This window comes from Nicotiana tabacum, chromosome 6 (assembly GCF_000715075.1).
Source record: "Nicotiana tabacum cultivar K326 chromosome 6, ASM71507v2, whole genome shotgun sequence".
Lineage (NCBI taxonomy): Eukaryota > Viridiplantae > Streptophyta > Magnoliopsida > Solanales > Solanaceae > Nicotiana > Nicotiana tabacum.
In genome coordinates this window covers 44,873,690-44,890,942 of record NC_134085.1, presented here as the reverse complement: position 1 = coordinate 44,890,942, position 17,253 = coordinate 44,873,690, and the positions used below count along the sequence as shown (strand labels likewise).

The 17,253-nt window shown below is 35.6% G+C and overlaps 1 protein-coding gene across 1 annotated transcript; it reads right to left on the bottom strand.

Moving 5' to 3' along the window:
* Positions 1-11,708: 11,708 nt before the first annotated feature.
* On the bottom strand, positions 11,709-14,808 carry LOC107809188 (uncharacterized). The gene is made up of 3 exons (XM_016633778.2): positions 14,651-14,808; positions 14,469-14,547; positions 11,709-12,635 (listed from the first exon to the last, which is right to left on the bottom strand). The coding sequence occupies exons 1-3, from the start codon at positions 14,710-14,712 to the stop codon at positions 11,835-11,837; spliced, it is 942 nt and encodes a 313-aa protein (XP_016489264.1). The 5' UTR covers positions 14,713-14,808; the 3' UTR covers positions 11,709-11,834.
* Between the last annotated feature and the right edge of the window lie 2,445 nt (positions 14,809-17,253).

Genomic DNA, 17,253 nt, shown 5'->3' with positions numbered 1-17,253 from the left:
AAGGTCAAATTGATTCAAGATCGGATTCATACAACACAATCTAGATAGAAGAGTTACGCCAATAGGAAGGTTTGTGATGTTGCATACATGGTTGGGGAGAAGGTACTGCTCAAGGTTTCACCCATGAAGAGTGTTATAAGGTTTGGTAAGAAAGGAAAGTTGATCCCTCGGTATATTGGGCCCTTTGAGGTACTTTAGAGGACTGGAAAAGTGGCTTACAAGCTTGCCTTGCCACCTAGTCTCTCGAGTGTTCATCCAGTATTTCACGTATATATGCTCTAGAAATAAGTCGGTGATCCGTCTCATGTTTTGGATTTCAGCACGATTCAGTTGGATGGAAATTTGACTTACGATGTAGAGCCGGTGGCCATTTTGGGTCGGCATGTTAGAAAGTTGAGGTCAAAGGATATAGCTTCAGTAAAGGTGTAGTGGAGAGGTCAACCAGTTGAGGAGGCTACTAGGGAGACCGAGGGGGATAGCCACGCCTATTTGAGACTCTGGGTACGTTTCTAGACCCGTTCTAGGACGAACGGTTGTTTAAGAGGGGAGGATGTAACGACCTAGCTAGTCATTTTGAGAGTTGTAGCCTCGTTCCCCTATTTACTGCTAATTTTATGATTAATAGTTACTATGTGACTTGTCATGGTAGTTGTTCGGTTATGGGGATGTTCCGGAATGAGTTGAGACAGCAGTCTCAAGGTTGGAAGCTTAAGTTGAAAAGGTTGACCGAATGTTGACTTATATGTAAATGATCCAGGATGGAGTTTTGATAGTTCTGATGGCTCCGTAGGGTGATTTTGGACTTAGGAGCGTATCCGGATAGCGATTTGGAGGTCCGTAGTTGAATTAGGCTTGAAATGGTGTAAGTTGGAAAATTTGAAACTTTGGAAATTTAAAAGTTTGACTGAGAGTTGACTTTGTGGTTATCGGACTCAGATTGGGGTTCCGGGAGTTGGAGTATGTTTGTTTTGTCATTTGTGACTTCTGTGGAAAATTTGAGGTCAATAGCACGTGATTTGATAGGTTTCGGCATCAAATGTAGAAGTTAGAAGTTTATAAGTTTATTAGGCTTGAATCTATGTGTGATTCGTGGTTTTAGCATTGTTTGATGTGATTTGAAGGCTCGACTAAGTTCGTATCGTGTTTTAAGACTTGTTGGTATAGTTGGTTGAGGTCCTGGGGACCTGGGGGTGATTCGGATCATGTTCAGCGCGTTCCGGAACTTGGGACATTGCAGATTTTGATGGTGTTGGTGTTCTTCTAAGCGATCGCGAGAGTGGGGCCGCGTTCGCATAGTCTTTTGTGGGCTGCTGTATTTTTACTCTACGCGTTTGCGATAAGATGGCTACAATCGTGTAGCTTAGGGAGCATTGTATCATGAACGCATGGGCTAGGTCGCGTCCGCGCAATGGAAATGAGGCACAAGCTGAGTCCACGTGTTATTCTTCGCGATCACGTAGGTCTGAGGAGGCAGTGGTTCACGCTTGCAGGTGTAGTGTCGCATTCACGTAAGGTTTATTTTCTAGGAAGCTGAGTTGTGCTTCGCGATCGTGAAGCATTTTCCGCGGTTGCAATGAAGGGTCATATAGGTAGAACTTAAATATTTCAAAACGAGGGTTTGAGCCATATCACAAATTTGATTTTGGGAGCTCGGTTAGAGGCGATTCTTGGAGAGATTTTCAAGGGAGTGATTGGAGTAAGTGATTCTTACTTAGTTTTGGTTAAATTCCATGTTTATATCTTTGATCTCATCATTTAATTAGTGATTTGGGTTGGAAAATTGGGGAAAATGGAGGAAAGTCCATAGGCTGAACTTTAGGGATTTGATCGAAATTTTGATATCGGATTTGAGTAATTTGGTATGGTTGGACTCGTAGTTGAATGGGTGTCCATATTTTATGACTTTTATCGGATGTCGAGACGTGGGACTGAACTTCTATAGCTTGAGTTGATTGTATCAAATTTTTTATGGCTAGATTCGAGGCATTCGAAGCCCGTTTTGCGAGGCAAGGGCTTGTTGGAGTAGAGTTTTTGCACAGTTTAAGATAAGTAACACTTCTAAACTATGTTTTGGTAGTATAAAACTTCGAATTACGTGTTATGTGATTGGTGTTGAGGTGATGCATATTCTAGGTGACAGGCATGTAGGCATGCACAGTAAGAATTGTAACTTGGTCGATTCTTGGAACTGTATAGTTGAATAATCTTGTTGTTACCCGTATTTTTCTATGTGTTAGAGCAATTGAGCTGCCAGTCATGTTAGAAATCATGCTTGGTCTCCGTGTTGGTACTGTTGGGGCCCACAGAGGTCGTGTTACATGTTGAATTATTTGCTTAATTTGTCAATTTGTACTCAGTCACAGCTATTATTTGCATAATATGTGTCAGTCTCTGTTTTCCTTTATTGATACATCATATTATCATTGTTTTGGCTGATTATCATAATTCTTGTGAGCCCGAGAGACTGGAGAGATTAATGGTGGGTGAGGCTGAGAGTCCATTGTGAGTGATATTAATGGGATCGGGCTACACACTGCAACAGAGTTTATTGATTCATGCCAGGATTTGGCTTATTATAGCGCTTGGGCTGGATCGGCCCCTCCAAAGTCTGCACGTCCACAGTGGGCGCAACGCTAGCAGTTATTTATATTTTGGCTGGATCTGCCTGGTTTATTTGCATTTGGGCTAGATCTGCCCTGTTTTGTGTAAAGTTTTATTACAAAACCTGAAAGCATGTCTAAATTCTTGTACTTTTACTTGTAGATTATGAATTTTTGAGATATCATTGTCATATTTTTCGTAATTTTCGTTCTAGTAATACTGCATGTGGACTGTAATACTTTAACTTATTACTGTTTTCAATCCAAAGGTTAGATTTGTTACTTTTTGAGTTGGTTGTACTCATGCTACACCATGTACCTCATGTGCAGATCCAAGTGTTTCCAATCATGACGGTTACTGATTCACAGAGTTCAGACATCCGGAGTTCATCGAGGTAGATGCTTGGCATCCGTAAACCTTGACTTTCCTCCCCTATCTTTTAGTTTATTGATTCAATTCTTCTTTTTAGATAGTATACCAGACTATGTCATTATGTAAATACTCATGTACTCAGTGACACCCCGATTTTTGGAAAGACTTGTGTATTGAGTTATGATATTTTAAACCATTTTATAAGATTTTTCTTTATTTAAAACTATTATAGTATAATTCAAAATCTAAAGTGTTGGAAATGTTCGAGTAGTCGGCTTGCATAATACCATGATAGGCGGTCAGTAGATTGCTCGGATACAATGCTTGACGGAGACTTGAGGTAAAGTTGCACAACATTCGCAGCCTGAAGTCCCCTTCTACATTACTCTAGTTGTTTATTTTGATTCAGACAGTTATGCTTTCATTCAGACTATTATTTGTAGTACTCTAGATGTTCGTATATTTGTGACACCAGTTCTGGGATTTGTATCTGGATATATTTGTGTATCAGATCTATCTACTTTATTTCCGTTTATTTAGCTTATTGATTTTCATTTGATTTGAATTCTTAAAAATGTTTAATAACTAAATCTAATGTTGTCTTACCTAGCTAGTGAAATATTAGGGGCCATCACGATTCCAATGGTGGGAATTCCTAGTCATGACAAATACACTCTATTTATGTAGCCTCAAACTAATCAACTCAAGTTAATAAATCTTCAACTTTCCTTGAACCTTCTGAATCTTGAACTCTTTTAACGGCCACTTCAACTTGTTTTTTTGGATCTTCAAATATCGGATGATCAATTTTTTTTTTTTTGGAACTTTACAATGTTTCATATTAATGCACTCTTTTGACTAAATGTGTACATGAAAAAGATTACCAATGGAAGAACGTTTTTGGAACTTTACAATATTTATGATGTGGTCAATGTACGGTTTACACTTTCAGAAAGATATAATTTTAAGGGTAGAATGGAATTATTTTTTAATTAATTCTATCTTGGTTTTGTAAATTGACAAGTACTCGGTCCGTTCACTTTTACTTGTCCACTATTGATTTTGTACACCCCTTAAAAAATAATAAATAAAGTGCATAATTTACCATGATACCTGAATAAACCTAAGCTACACACCCATGCAAGATGAGTTCTGAGCTTCAGTTATGGAGGAAAACTAATTGAGAAAAGAGATGAGTAAGACAGAATCAACTATTCTCATTTTTTGACTAAGAGAAATCTGTACATTATACATTTATTTATACAAAAGCTAAAACATCCACTAACTATCTAACTAACACTCATTACTTATCTAACAACCTTCTAACAATAATTAGATATTCCTTCTTAACCGCCTAACTAACTAACACACATGCTTGTCACATGCTCACTACTTAGCTTCCTTAATACTCCCCCTCAAGCTGGTAGGTGTGAAGATGTTGAGCACTCCCAACTTGGAAAGTAAATACTCATGATGTGGTCTTGCTAGCCCTTTAGTGAGTATGTCTGCTAGTTGATATCTTGATCCCACATACACTGTCTTAATTAACCCCTTTGAATTTTGCTCTAATGAAGTGACAATCAATTTCAATATGTTTTGTTCTCTCATGATATACTGGATTTGCTGCTATCTGTAATGTAACTTTATTGTCACAGTGCAGCAAAACTAGTAATTCCACCTCTACTCCCAGTTCCTTGAATACCCCTATTAGCCACACCAACTCGAACACCACTAAGGTCATACTTCTGTACTCTGCTTGTGCTGAGCTTTTGGATATTGTACTTTGCTTTTTAGATTTCCATGCAACCAATGAATCTCCATGTTTTACAATGAATCATGTTTTAGATTTTTTTGTATTTGGACAAGATGCCCAATCAGCATCACAAAATGCAGTCAAAGTGTTCTTCTTTGTTGTTGCTCATCATGATGCCTAATCTTGATTCCCTTTTTACATATTTGACTACCCTTATGGTTGCTTCCCAGTGTGACTTCTTTGGGTTTTGCATGAATTGGCTAAGTGTGTAAACTGAAAAGCAATGTCCAGCCTGGTCAAGATTAGATGCAACAACTTTCCAATCAGCCTTTGATATTGTCCCTTGTCTTCTAGTAATTCATCACTGCCTGATGTTGTGATCCCATCTAGTTCAGCAGTTGTGAGCTTCTGATTGTAATCCATAGATGTCCAGCTTGGCTTAGTTGTACTCAATCCCATTTCTTATATCAGCTCCAAGCTATACTTTCTTTGGTTCATCATAATCCCTTTGTGAGATCTACAGAACTCAATGCCCAAGAAATATTTCAGTTCCCCCAAATCCTTAATCTTGAAGAACTGATACAATTGCTTCTTGGTTTCTTCTATAAGCATCAGATCATTACCAGTTATTAGCATGTCATCCACATATATAAGGATGACCACTATTTTACTTTCTTGGTTCTTTGTAAATAAAAAATAATCTAGAGAAATTTCACAAATCCTTGATGAACCAGTGCCTCAGTTAACTTGACATTTCACTGCATGCTTGTTTGCTTCAGCCCATATAGGTATTTGACAAATCTACACACCTTGACTTTATTCTCCCCGTGGTTGGAAAATTCCTCAGGTAACTTCATGTACACTTCATCATAGAGACCCCCATTAACGGAAGGCATTATATACATCTATTTCATGTATATGCCACCCTTCAATTGCTACAATAGAAATCACTGCTCTCATAGTAACCATTTTCACAACTGGAAAAAATATTTTATGGTAGTCCAGGCCTTCTTTCTGGCTATACCCCTTGGGTACCAAACGTAACTTGAACCTCTCAATATCTCCATTTGCTTTGTACTTCACCTTGCAAACCCATCTGCAACCTATAGGAGTCTTTCCTACTGGTAGTGTCACTAGTTCTCATGTCTTGTTGTCTTCTAAGGCTTGGATTTCTACCTTCATGGCTTCAACCCACCTCTTGTGTTTGAATGCTTCATAGAATGTTTTAGGTTCAACAACAACTGAGAAAGCTCCCAAATAACTCTAATAGATTGGCTTCAATCCATCATAACACACATAATTACAAATGGAATAGTTGGTGAGTTGAATGCTGCATCATGTTCTGGAAGCTCCATGTCTACAAATAGATGTTGTTTTTCTTGTTTCTTATATTTAAAAGGAAACAAGGACTCTTTGAATATAACATCCCTATTCAAAAAAATATATTGCTTAGTCAAATCATATAAGATGTAACTCTTAGTCACTTCTGAATAGCCTATTAAAACTATTATTGTTGCTCTAGCTGCAAACTTATCATGAACATTCATCCTCTTTGCAAAGCACAGACAACCAATTGTCTGATATGTTCAATGTTTGGCTTCTTCTTGTGAAAGACTTCAAAAGGACTTTTACCTGCTAATACACTTGATGGTAGCTTGTTAATGACATACATTGCTGTCAGCACACAGTGTCCCCAAAATTTCAGAGTTATGTGCCCTTGAAACCTCATTGCCCTTTCTACTTCTAGCACAAGATTGTGCATTCTTTCAGCAATTTCATTCTGCCGAGGTATATAAACATATGTCCTCTGATGGATGATTCCATTCTATTGGAACAACTTAATGCATGCCTTATTTATAAATTTTGTCCCATTATCTGTTCTAACATTTTGACTTGTCTATTCTGAGTCTGAACTAGCTTCCAAAAATTTCTTAGTAAAATCAATACATCACTTTTCAGTTTCAACAAGTAAACTCAAATCATCCGTGAATAATCATCAACAATTGTCAAAAATAATTTATTGCCATCAAAATTTTGTACAGCATATAGTCCTCATACATCAATATGTAGCAAGAGAAACACATCTTCAACTTTGTTACTACTTGTGCTAACTGGTAGCCTACAATGTCTAGCTAGAGGACACACATTACAATTGTCTATCTTCCTTTTACATTCAACATAGGCTAATAAAAAAAATGCTTCATTATTCCTGTTGAAGCATGTCCAAGCCTTCTATGCCATAGTCCAATGTCTAAGTCTGCCTTCTTTGTAACCAAAACTTTGAAGTATCCCTTTATTATTCCTAGCAGTAGTTTGTGGTAATAGGTAAAGGCCTCTCTTTCTTTACCAATCACATTTACCTTCCCACTGCAAATGTCCTAAAGTAGTTAAAATTCAGGGTAAAAAGCTGCATAATTATTTAACTCCTTTGTGATCTTAGACACTGACAATAAATTATACTTGAACTCAGGTAAGTATAACACATTATCAATTTTTCCTGCATTTGCTATATTACATGATCTCATATGAGTCACATTTGATACCTCTCCATTAGGCAAGTATACTTTCTTTTAGTGTATTCCAACAACTTCTAATTTGTTTTCTAATATGTCCAAATTAGAAATCATGTGCTTTGCAGCCCCAGTATCTATAATCCACTCATGATTATTATCATCAACAAAGAAAGCATTAATACTCCCTGCTATATTAGCTGAAGCTTCTAGCATATTCTCCTTATTGAGCATTCTAAGTATCTGGTTGTGTTGTTCTACTGTGACATGAGGAATTTGAGGAACCTTGAAAGCATCCAGATCACTCCTCTTCCTGATGCAGCCTATGGCTTGGGTTCCCCTGCCATTGCATTGTGAGTTGTATTGCCTCCAAATTTCTTTTTGAACTTGAAGTCATCAGGGTAACCAATCAATCTATAGCATCCTTCTCTAGTATGCCCTTTCATTTTGCAATAATCACATAACAGACTATAATTCTTCCTAGGCTTCTAAGTATTGAATCCTTTTGTAGTTAACAAGGCTGTCAGCTTAGCATTGTCACCAGGAACTACTGCATTTGCCATACTTCCTTGGCTTTCTCTTTTCATCAGTATATAGTAGGCTTTATTCACAGACCATCATCATCTGATCATGTGCCTGTTCATATGCCTCACTGAGTCCTATGAGGAACTGCAACAGCTTCTGCCTAAGCATAAAAATCTCATATTCACTTGCCTTTGGACAATCACAACCATGAGCGGGTGCCAAACAATCAAATTCAGCCCAAAGTTTATGCAACTTTGAGAAATAAGTTGCAATTGAGCTAGTTCCTTGATTTGCAGTGACTATAGCTCTATGTAACTAGAGGATTCTAGAGTCATTGACCTTATCAAATCTCTTCTTCAAGTCCTTCCAAACGGCACATGCATCTGAGGAATACATAATTTCACTCAGTAAATCCTTCGAAACACAATTCATTATCCACGATAGAATAATCGCATTGCATCTCTCCCACAAATTTGTCAAATTTAGACCATAACTTTCATTTTTATAGGTACCTTCAATAAATTTCATCTACCTAATATCGTAATACACATTGCCTACTCCATACAGAGTAATTGCCCGATCCTGTCAACTGCAGTGAGATTAAGACAACTCCTGAATTGTCTGTTAAATGTAGACATGGAGGATGATTGTGACTTAGATTTTCTAGCAACATATTATCAACAATCGCCATTGTATGATTTCTTCAATTTATTTCCTAGAATTTCAGAAATGAAGATAAAACGACAGAATCAAAGTGAATTGCAAAAATTAAGTTGAGATCGATGAGCTTAGGTCCATATTAATGGCCTCTCTTGTCTGATACCATGAACAAAACTGAGCTACGCATCCATGCAAGCTAAGTTTTGAGCTTCAGTTATGGAGGACAATTAACAGAGAAAGGAAACGAGTGAGAGAGAATCAACTATCCTCATTTTTCGACTAAGAGAAATATGTACAGTATACACCTATTTATACAAAAACTAAGACATCTACTAACTATTTAATTAACAATTATTACTCATCTAACAACCTTCTAACAATAATTAGATATTCCATCTTAACCGCCTAACTAACTAACGCACATGGTTGTCATGTGCTCACTACTTAGCTACCTCAATAATACCCATATTAATTGGTAGAGTCTTAATAGATTTGAAAATGATTTGGAATGAGTAATTAATGATAAGGGCAAAACAGAAAATATAAATGTTTTCTCTTGATATGCGAAAAATGACTAGTAAAAATAAAAATTTATTTTTAGAATACTTGTCAACTAAAAATGAACGGAGAAAGTAATTTAGGACAGATATTCTTAGTAATGTGGACAAGTAATATGGGATGGAGAGAGTTTAAACTTATTACTTTTACAGGTTTCTTCTCAATTATTCACTCTGATGTAGATGAGCAGTGCTGCTTTAGAAACTTCTTTGTAGTGTAAAGATGAGGACTATATGAAGTTTGTATATAGTTTATGACTTACATTTGAATATGATATTAAGAAAGTTTAGATAACAACAAAGTATCTTAGTATTCTAAGCAAGTTAATACATATTGTGACAAATATACCTCGAACGAACTAAATGAAGAAGTAAGAATCACTAAACATCTCAACTTTATCTTCCTTTTTTCTTCAACTTATTAATTTGTTTCTTTACACAATTTATAATCATAGGCGATATTGACCAGTTTCACACAAGAATACATCTATTTCTCATAAATAGGAAAATAAAGCGTCTGATCCAAACAAAGCCTTGATAACCCAAAAGAAATCATGTTTGTAACCATTTGCATGGAAATGCTGTAGTGAGATGATCTTAGTGTACAAATAGAAGGCCCAATAAGCAATTGCTCAAAAATCACTAAACATCTCAACTTTATCTTCCTTTTTTATTCAACTTATTACTTTGTTTCTTCACACAATTTATAATCATAGGCGATATTGAGCAATTTCGCGCAAGAATACATCTATTTCTCATAAATAGGAAAATCAAGCATCTGATCCAAACAAAGCCTTGATAACATCAAAGAAATCATGTTTGTAACCATCAGCATGGAAATATTGTAGTGGGATGATCTTAGTGTACAAATAGAAGGCCCAACAAGCAATTGCTCAAGAATCACTAAACACCTCAACTTTATCTTCCTTTTTTCTTCAACTTATTACTTTGTTTCTTTACACAATTTATAATCATAGGCGATATTGAGCAGTTTCGCGCAAGAATATATTTATTTCTCATAAATAGGAAAATCAAGCGTCTGATCCAAACAAAGCCTTGATAACGCCAAAGAAATCATGTTTGTAACCATCTGCATGGAAATGCTGTAGTGAGATGATCTTAGTGTACAAATAGAAGGCCCAAGAAGCAATTTCTCAAGAATTACTAAACATCTCAACTTTATCTACCTTTTTTCTTCAACTTATTACTTTGTTTCTTTACACAATTTAAAATCATAGCCGATATTGAGCAGTTTCGTGAAAGAATACATTTATTTCTCATAAATAGAAAAATCAAGCGTTTGATCCAAACAAAGCCTTGATAACGCCAAAGAAATCATGTTTGTAACCATCTGCATAGAAATGCTGTAGTGGGATAATCTTAGTGAACAAATAGAAGGCCCAACGAGCAAGTGCTCAAGAATCACTAAACACCTCAACTTTATCTTCCTTTTTTCTTCAACTTATTACTTTGTTTCTTTACACAATTTATAATCATAGGCGATATTGAGCAGTTTCGCGCAAGAATACATCTATTTCTCATAAATAGAAAAATCAAGCATCTGATCCAAACAAAGCCTTGATAACGCAAAAGAAATCATGTTTGTAACTGTTTGCATGAAAATGCTGTAGTGGGATGATATTAGTGTACATTAGAAGGCCCAAAAAGCAATTGCTCAAGAATCACTAAACATCTCAACTTTATCTTCCTTTTTTCTTCAACTTATTACTTTGTTTCTTTACACACTTTATAATCACAGGCGATATTGAGCAGTTTCGCGCAAGAATACATCTATTTCTCATAAATAGGAAAATCAAGCGTCTGATCCAAACAAAGCCTTGATAACGCCAAAGAAATCATGTTTGTAACCGTTTGCATGGGAAAATGTTGTAGTGGGATGATCTTAGTGTACAAATAGAAGGCCCAACAAGCAATTGCTCAAGAATCACTAAACATCTCAACTTTATCTTCCTTTTTTCTTCAACTTATTACTTTGTTTCTTTACACAATTATAATCATAGGCGATATTGAGTAGTTTCGCGCAAGAATACATCTATTTCTCATAAATAGGAAAATCAAGCATATGATCCAACCAAAGCCTTGATAACGCCAAAGAAATCATGTTTGTAACCATCTTCATGGAAATGCTTTAGTGGGATGATCTTAGTGTACAAATAGAAGGCCCAACAAGAAAATGCTCAACAATCACTAAACATCTCAACTTTATCTTCCTTTTTTCTTCAACTTATTACTTTGTTTCTTTACACAATTTATAATTATAGGCGATATTGAGCAGTTTCGCGCAAGAATACATCTATTTCTCATAAATAGGAAAATCAAGCGTCTGATCCAAACAAAGCCTTGATAACGCCAAAGAAATCATGTTTGTAACCGTTTGCATGGAAATGCTGTAGTGGGATGATCTTAGTGTACAAATAGAAGGCCCAACAAGCAATTGCTCAAGAATCACTAAACATCTCAACTTTATCTTCCTTTTTTCTTCAACTTATTACTTTGTTTCTTTACACAATTATAATCATAGGCGATATTGAGTAGTTTCGCGCAAGAATACATCTATTTCTCATAAATAGGAAAATCAAGCGTCTGATCCAAACAAAGCCTTGATAACGCCAAAGAAATCATGTTTGTAACCGTTTGCATGGAAATGCTATAGTGGGATGATCTTAGTGTACAAATAGAAGGCCCAACAAGCAATTGCTCAAGAATCACTAAACATCTCAACTTTATCTTCCTTTTTTCTTCAACTTATTACTTTGTTTCTTTACACAATTATAATCATAGGCGATATTGAGTAGTTTCGCGCAAGAATACATCTATTTCTCATAAATAGGAAAATCAAGCGTCTGATCCAAACAAAGACTTGATAACGCCAAAAAAATCATGTTTGTAACCATCTGCATGAAAATGTTGTAGTGGGATGATCTTAGTGTACAAATAGAAGGCCCAACAAGCAATTGCAGGCCCAACCCAAAATATCCAATGTCCATCCCCGAGGTTGCCTCCTCTAACAAGAGCTGCTCCGAAACACCTCGCTGGATTCATCCCGGCTCCGGCGTACCCCTTTTTTCCAGTGACCGTGGTCGAGATGAACACAAGTAGGCCTAACACTAGCCCAATGATGGACATGATAGTGACAAGCCCAAGGGACTTGGCTTGACGATGATCATAGGCCATCCAAACTGAAGCAAATAAAAATACAAATGTGCAAAAGATCTCTAGCCAAAATGCTTGGGCCGTCTCTATGCCGACAGTAATTGGGCCATTTGGGCCTGATGATATTACTGTGAGAGTGCAACCACCAAGTGAGAAAGTGTTTTCAATACTACTGCTGACAACTGCTTTGAGCGCTAGTGCACCTAAAGTAGCGCCGATACACTGTGCCACAATGTAAATTATGGCTCTTGACATGGAGATAATTCCGACAAGGGCGGCGGAGCAGGAGATGACCGGATTGAGATGGCCTCCGGACACCGGGAACACGGCAAGGAGTAGAATTGTGATCGTAATTGCAGCGAGAATTGACATGATTAAATTTGGCATTTTAACATCACTTTCGAGGGTAGAAATAACTATGGTGTCCAACATGAAAACTAGAACTGCCGTGCCCAGAAGCTCTCCCACCGATGCTCGCCATACCTATAATCAAAATTTAAAATGATAAAAAGCAATTAAACTGTTAATAAAATATACTTCTGGAGATACCATTGTCACTGTTAACTTTTCCATAGGTACGCAGAGTAACAACTCTAGCTACTACAAATATTTCTAGGGTCGTCATATTTGGTACTACTTGTTTTGATGACAGCTATAACAACATTACTATTTTGATGACTCATGACTGTTAGATTTTATGGTTCAAGACATAAATTCTAAATTTAGCACTTATTACTATTCCCTTCGTCCCATTTTAATGTTCGCTTTAACTCAAAAATATTATCCCAAAAATAGTTGTCACTTTAGGAATTCAAGGTTAAATTTGTTAATTGTTTTCAACTATACCCTTAATATTAATGAAGTAATTTCTTTGGTGAGCTGCTGAATTCTCAAAAGGCATATAGCATTTAATAGGGATAACTTAGTAAAACTATATCTTATATTTATTGTTTTCTCAATAGACATGAAAATAGCTAAAGGGACAATCAAAATGGGATGAAGGGAGTACAATACATCTTTAATTTGACTTAGTGGAGATTGTGATATTCAGATGCCTATGAAACTTATGATTCATGGCTCGATATTTAAATGTTATCAGAGCTACGCACATATAGTGTAGCACTTTTGAGCGAGATAATTTAATCCATGATCATTGAACTTTTGTGTTTGTTATCCAAAAGTCACTTTTCTTTTTTTTGTTACGCATTCAACTTTGTGTAGTTACTTTTCTTTCTTTTGTTACACTAAAATCATTTTACTTTGCTTTAGTTATCACAAAAGTCATATTTTTACTTAAAAAGTCTATTATGCCCTTGACATTATTTAAACCTTCATCTTTATGCAATACATTCTATATTATATAATATATAATATATTTTTAACTATGTATTTTATTTATAAATAAATTAACTTAATATTATTTTATTTATTATTTTTATAATATATTCGTATATTTAATTTTTTTTACGTTAATTTTCAAAATATATTAGTAGTGTTATTAAATTTATCAATAACATTAATATATATTAGTAGAAAAATAAATCGGCAAGTACATTTCCGTGAGAAAATTCGCAAGTAAACAAACAAAGAAAATGAGGAAAAAATCATATGTTTATCTGAAGGAAAATCCCTAGGTACTACATGTGAATTTAGCTGAGGATATTTTCTTGGAGATTTACCTAGACAATTGGTTATTTGGTAAAATTACATTACTAGAAATTCGGGAAAAATCGTCCCAAAAAATCGACCAAGTTGGCCGGTACTGGCCAATAACCGTCTAAAACGCGACCATTAACGTGTGATCGTTATTTTGAAGGTCGGAAGGGTATCCGACCAAATTTGGTCGGAAATTACCGACCAACTTTGGTCGGTCAATTAAATAATAAAAAAAAAGAATTACTAAAAAAAGTTGTTTTATAACGCTACTAATATATCTTGAATATTAAAGTTAAGAAAAAAATTAAATATATGAATATATTATAAAAATAATAAAGAAAAAATATTAAGTTATTTTATTTATAAGTAAAATAAATAGTTAAAAATATATTGTATAGTATATAATATAGAAGGTATTACATAAATACGAAGGTTTATATAATATTAAGGCCATAATAGACTTTTCAAGTAAAAATGTGATTTTTGTGATAACTAGAGCAAAGTAAAATGATTTTTGTGTAACAAAAGAAAGAAAAATGACTTTTTTTGTAATGAATACAAAGTTGAATGATTTTTAAGTAACAAAAAAAAAAGTAAAAGTTCAATGACCATAAATAAAATTATCTCGTTTTGAGCTAAAGATAAAATATATATACTGACATCCGGAGAAAAGAAGTCAGGCAATCCCAGCCTTTGCGACAGTGTAAGAGGGGATTTCTTCTTATTTTCTTCATCAATCCTGCTAAAATATAGTAGATTATTATAAGGACAAAAGAAAGAGATAGAAAAACAAGAAGACAAGATGTTCAGACTTAGGAATTGGGAAAAGAAGGGACACTTGCTTTGGTATTGAGGAGAATTGGGTTTCTTCATCATCCAAAGCATCTCTAGTAGTGGCAGCCATACCAGAAAGAAGAATTTGCTTCAGCTTTTAATGCCTTTATCCTAAACGTGTGTGCATGGTGGGGTGTTATATATAGCACTACTATTGAGTAACGACTTGTTTTCTTTTTCCCTCTTTGGCAATCTTTAAATGAAGTTTTTGTGAGTCAAGCAAAGATTTCTCAACCATACGCATCACATGTTACAGTTTTTTAATCAATTATTACTATAAAGTAGTACGTATTTTGAAAGCATTCCTGATACCATTGGTTAGATTTGCAAATACATTATTTTTTTAACATGTTAATAAATGATAGAAATATTGATCACCAGCATTATATATGCAAAAATGAAATATGTATTTTCTAATTAGTTGTGTATTGACAGTGCATCAGTTGGATATATCTCTCATCATAATGAGGATCAAACTAGCTATATTCTTCTACGCATAATTAAAAGATTTGGGATTTGCAGAGCTGGCTCCATGATTTGTCGTTTGCTATTAAAGCTCCATTGTGTGAGGAAGTAATTAATGAAGCCAAGGTTAATCAAAATCTATTTGAAAACTGTAGCTTCTTGCATTTTCTGCCTCATTTGCTTAAGTCTCGATCGGGCACAAATTGGTACTCGATTCTGTGCTAGTAAGAGATAGCAGATGTCCGATGAAATACACACTGAGCCTCTTATATTCTTTCTTCTCTTTTTTGTTTTTTAATTGTTTACCCTAAAATTTGAGTAACAATTATATTTATATTGTGATTTTAAAGATATATGATTTAATCCAATACCAATTGATAAATAAGGAATTAAATATATAAATTGATGAATAAAGTAAGTCAAACCAGTGTGCAAGCCAAGTCTTGACCTCGAGCTATGACAATCTCGAGGTGGATTAGTAAGAATAATAAATTATAAGGCAACTCTAATGAATAATAAGCAAGAAAGTGATGAATGTATATTCTTTTGTCAACGTCTCGTGTCTTACAAATGGATGGGCTCCCCTTTATATATTGTCACGATCCGGATTTCCCACTCTCGGGAGTCGTGATGGCGCCTACTCGTAGAAGTTAGGCAAGCCACGAAATTTAGAAATTTTAACTCCTTCATTTTAGTCATTTTTAATAATTTGTAATAACAGGTGATCAATATTTAAATAATAACGGAAGACGAAAATATGCGGAAGACTTAGACTAATATAATGTCAAAATCAGTACGAAAATTTCAACATTCGTCTCTACCCAGAAACCAGTGTCACAATATTCACGGACTGTCTATGAATACTACATACAGATGTCTGAAGAAAAGTAATACAATCTGTCTCGGATACAAATGAAAACAGAACATATAAGTAGATAGAAGAGACGTCGGGCCTGCGGATGCCTGCAGAACTACCTCGAGGTCTCTGTGGACTGAAGGCTGGCTCCCCAAGTGCTACTGTCCCAGTGCTGCTCCGGTATCTGTACAGAGTGCAGAGTGTAGTATCAGCATAACCGACCCCATGTGCTGGTAAGTGCATGGCCTAACCCCGGCGAGGTAGTGACGAGGCTAGGACTAGACTCCAGATAAACCTGTGCAATTACATAATATACGGCGGGAAAATAAATAGGAATAAACAGTTTAAATGGGAGGGGGTACATGCTTCGGGGAACATATCAAATCCAACAGAAATAAAGAGAAATATGAGAGAAACAGCTCGCAATTTACAACAAGTAATAATAATACTGTTGTGGCGCGCAACCCGATCCAATATATATCTAACATAGTTGCGGCGTGTAACCCGATCCAATATATATAACATTGTTGCGGCGTGCAACCCGATCCATTATATATTACATTGTTGCGGCGTGCAACCCGATCCAATATATATAGCATTGTTGTAGCGTGCAACCCGATCCATTATACATAACATTGTTGCGGCGTGCAACCCGATCCAATATATATATAGCATTATTGCGGCGTGCAACCCGATCCAATATATATAATATTATTGCGGTGTGCAACCCGATCCAATACATATAACATTGTTGGGGCGTGCAATCCGATCCAATATATATAACATTGTTGCGGCGTGCAATCCGATCCAATATATTTATATATCTTAAACTCAATCGTACTACGAGTCCCAACAAGGGATCAAAAATAAACTACACAATCCTGGCAAGGGAATTCAACAGTGAAGTATATACGTCCCGGCAAGGGAGAATCACCTATAACCAATCTCAACTCAATCCCTACTCATCTCAGCTAACACCAATACTCAACCTTAATTAATTTCCACGTAAATAAACTTAAGCCTTGCTCAATATCGAGAATCACCAGTCAGAACATTCGTAGAATCATTCAAGAACATAACACATATTAATTTAAGACTCACGATCATGCTCGACACCAACGTATAGATACTCGTCACCATGCCTATACGTCGTGATCAACAAGAAACAATTAACAAATAGGACACAACTCCTAATCGCTCAAGCTAAGGTTACACCAAATACTTACCTCGATGCCAGGAACATAATTCACGATTCAATTATAGCTTTACCCCTTAATTCTACCGCCAATT

Coding starts and splice junctions, on each gene's coding strand:
- LOC107809188 (XM_016633778.2), bottom strand. CDS start 14,712: ATGGCTGCCACTACTAGAGATGCTTTGGATGATGAAGAAACCCAATTC. Junction 14,548..14,650: donor CAATTCTCCTCAATACCAAA/GCAAGTGTCCCT, acceptor ATATTTTAGCAG/GATTGATGAAGAAAATAAGA. Junction 12,636..14,468: donor CTGACTTCTTTTCTCCGGAT/GTCAGTATATAT, acceptor TTTTGATTATAG/GTATGGCGAGCATCGGTGGG.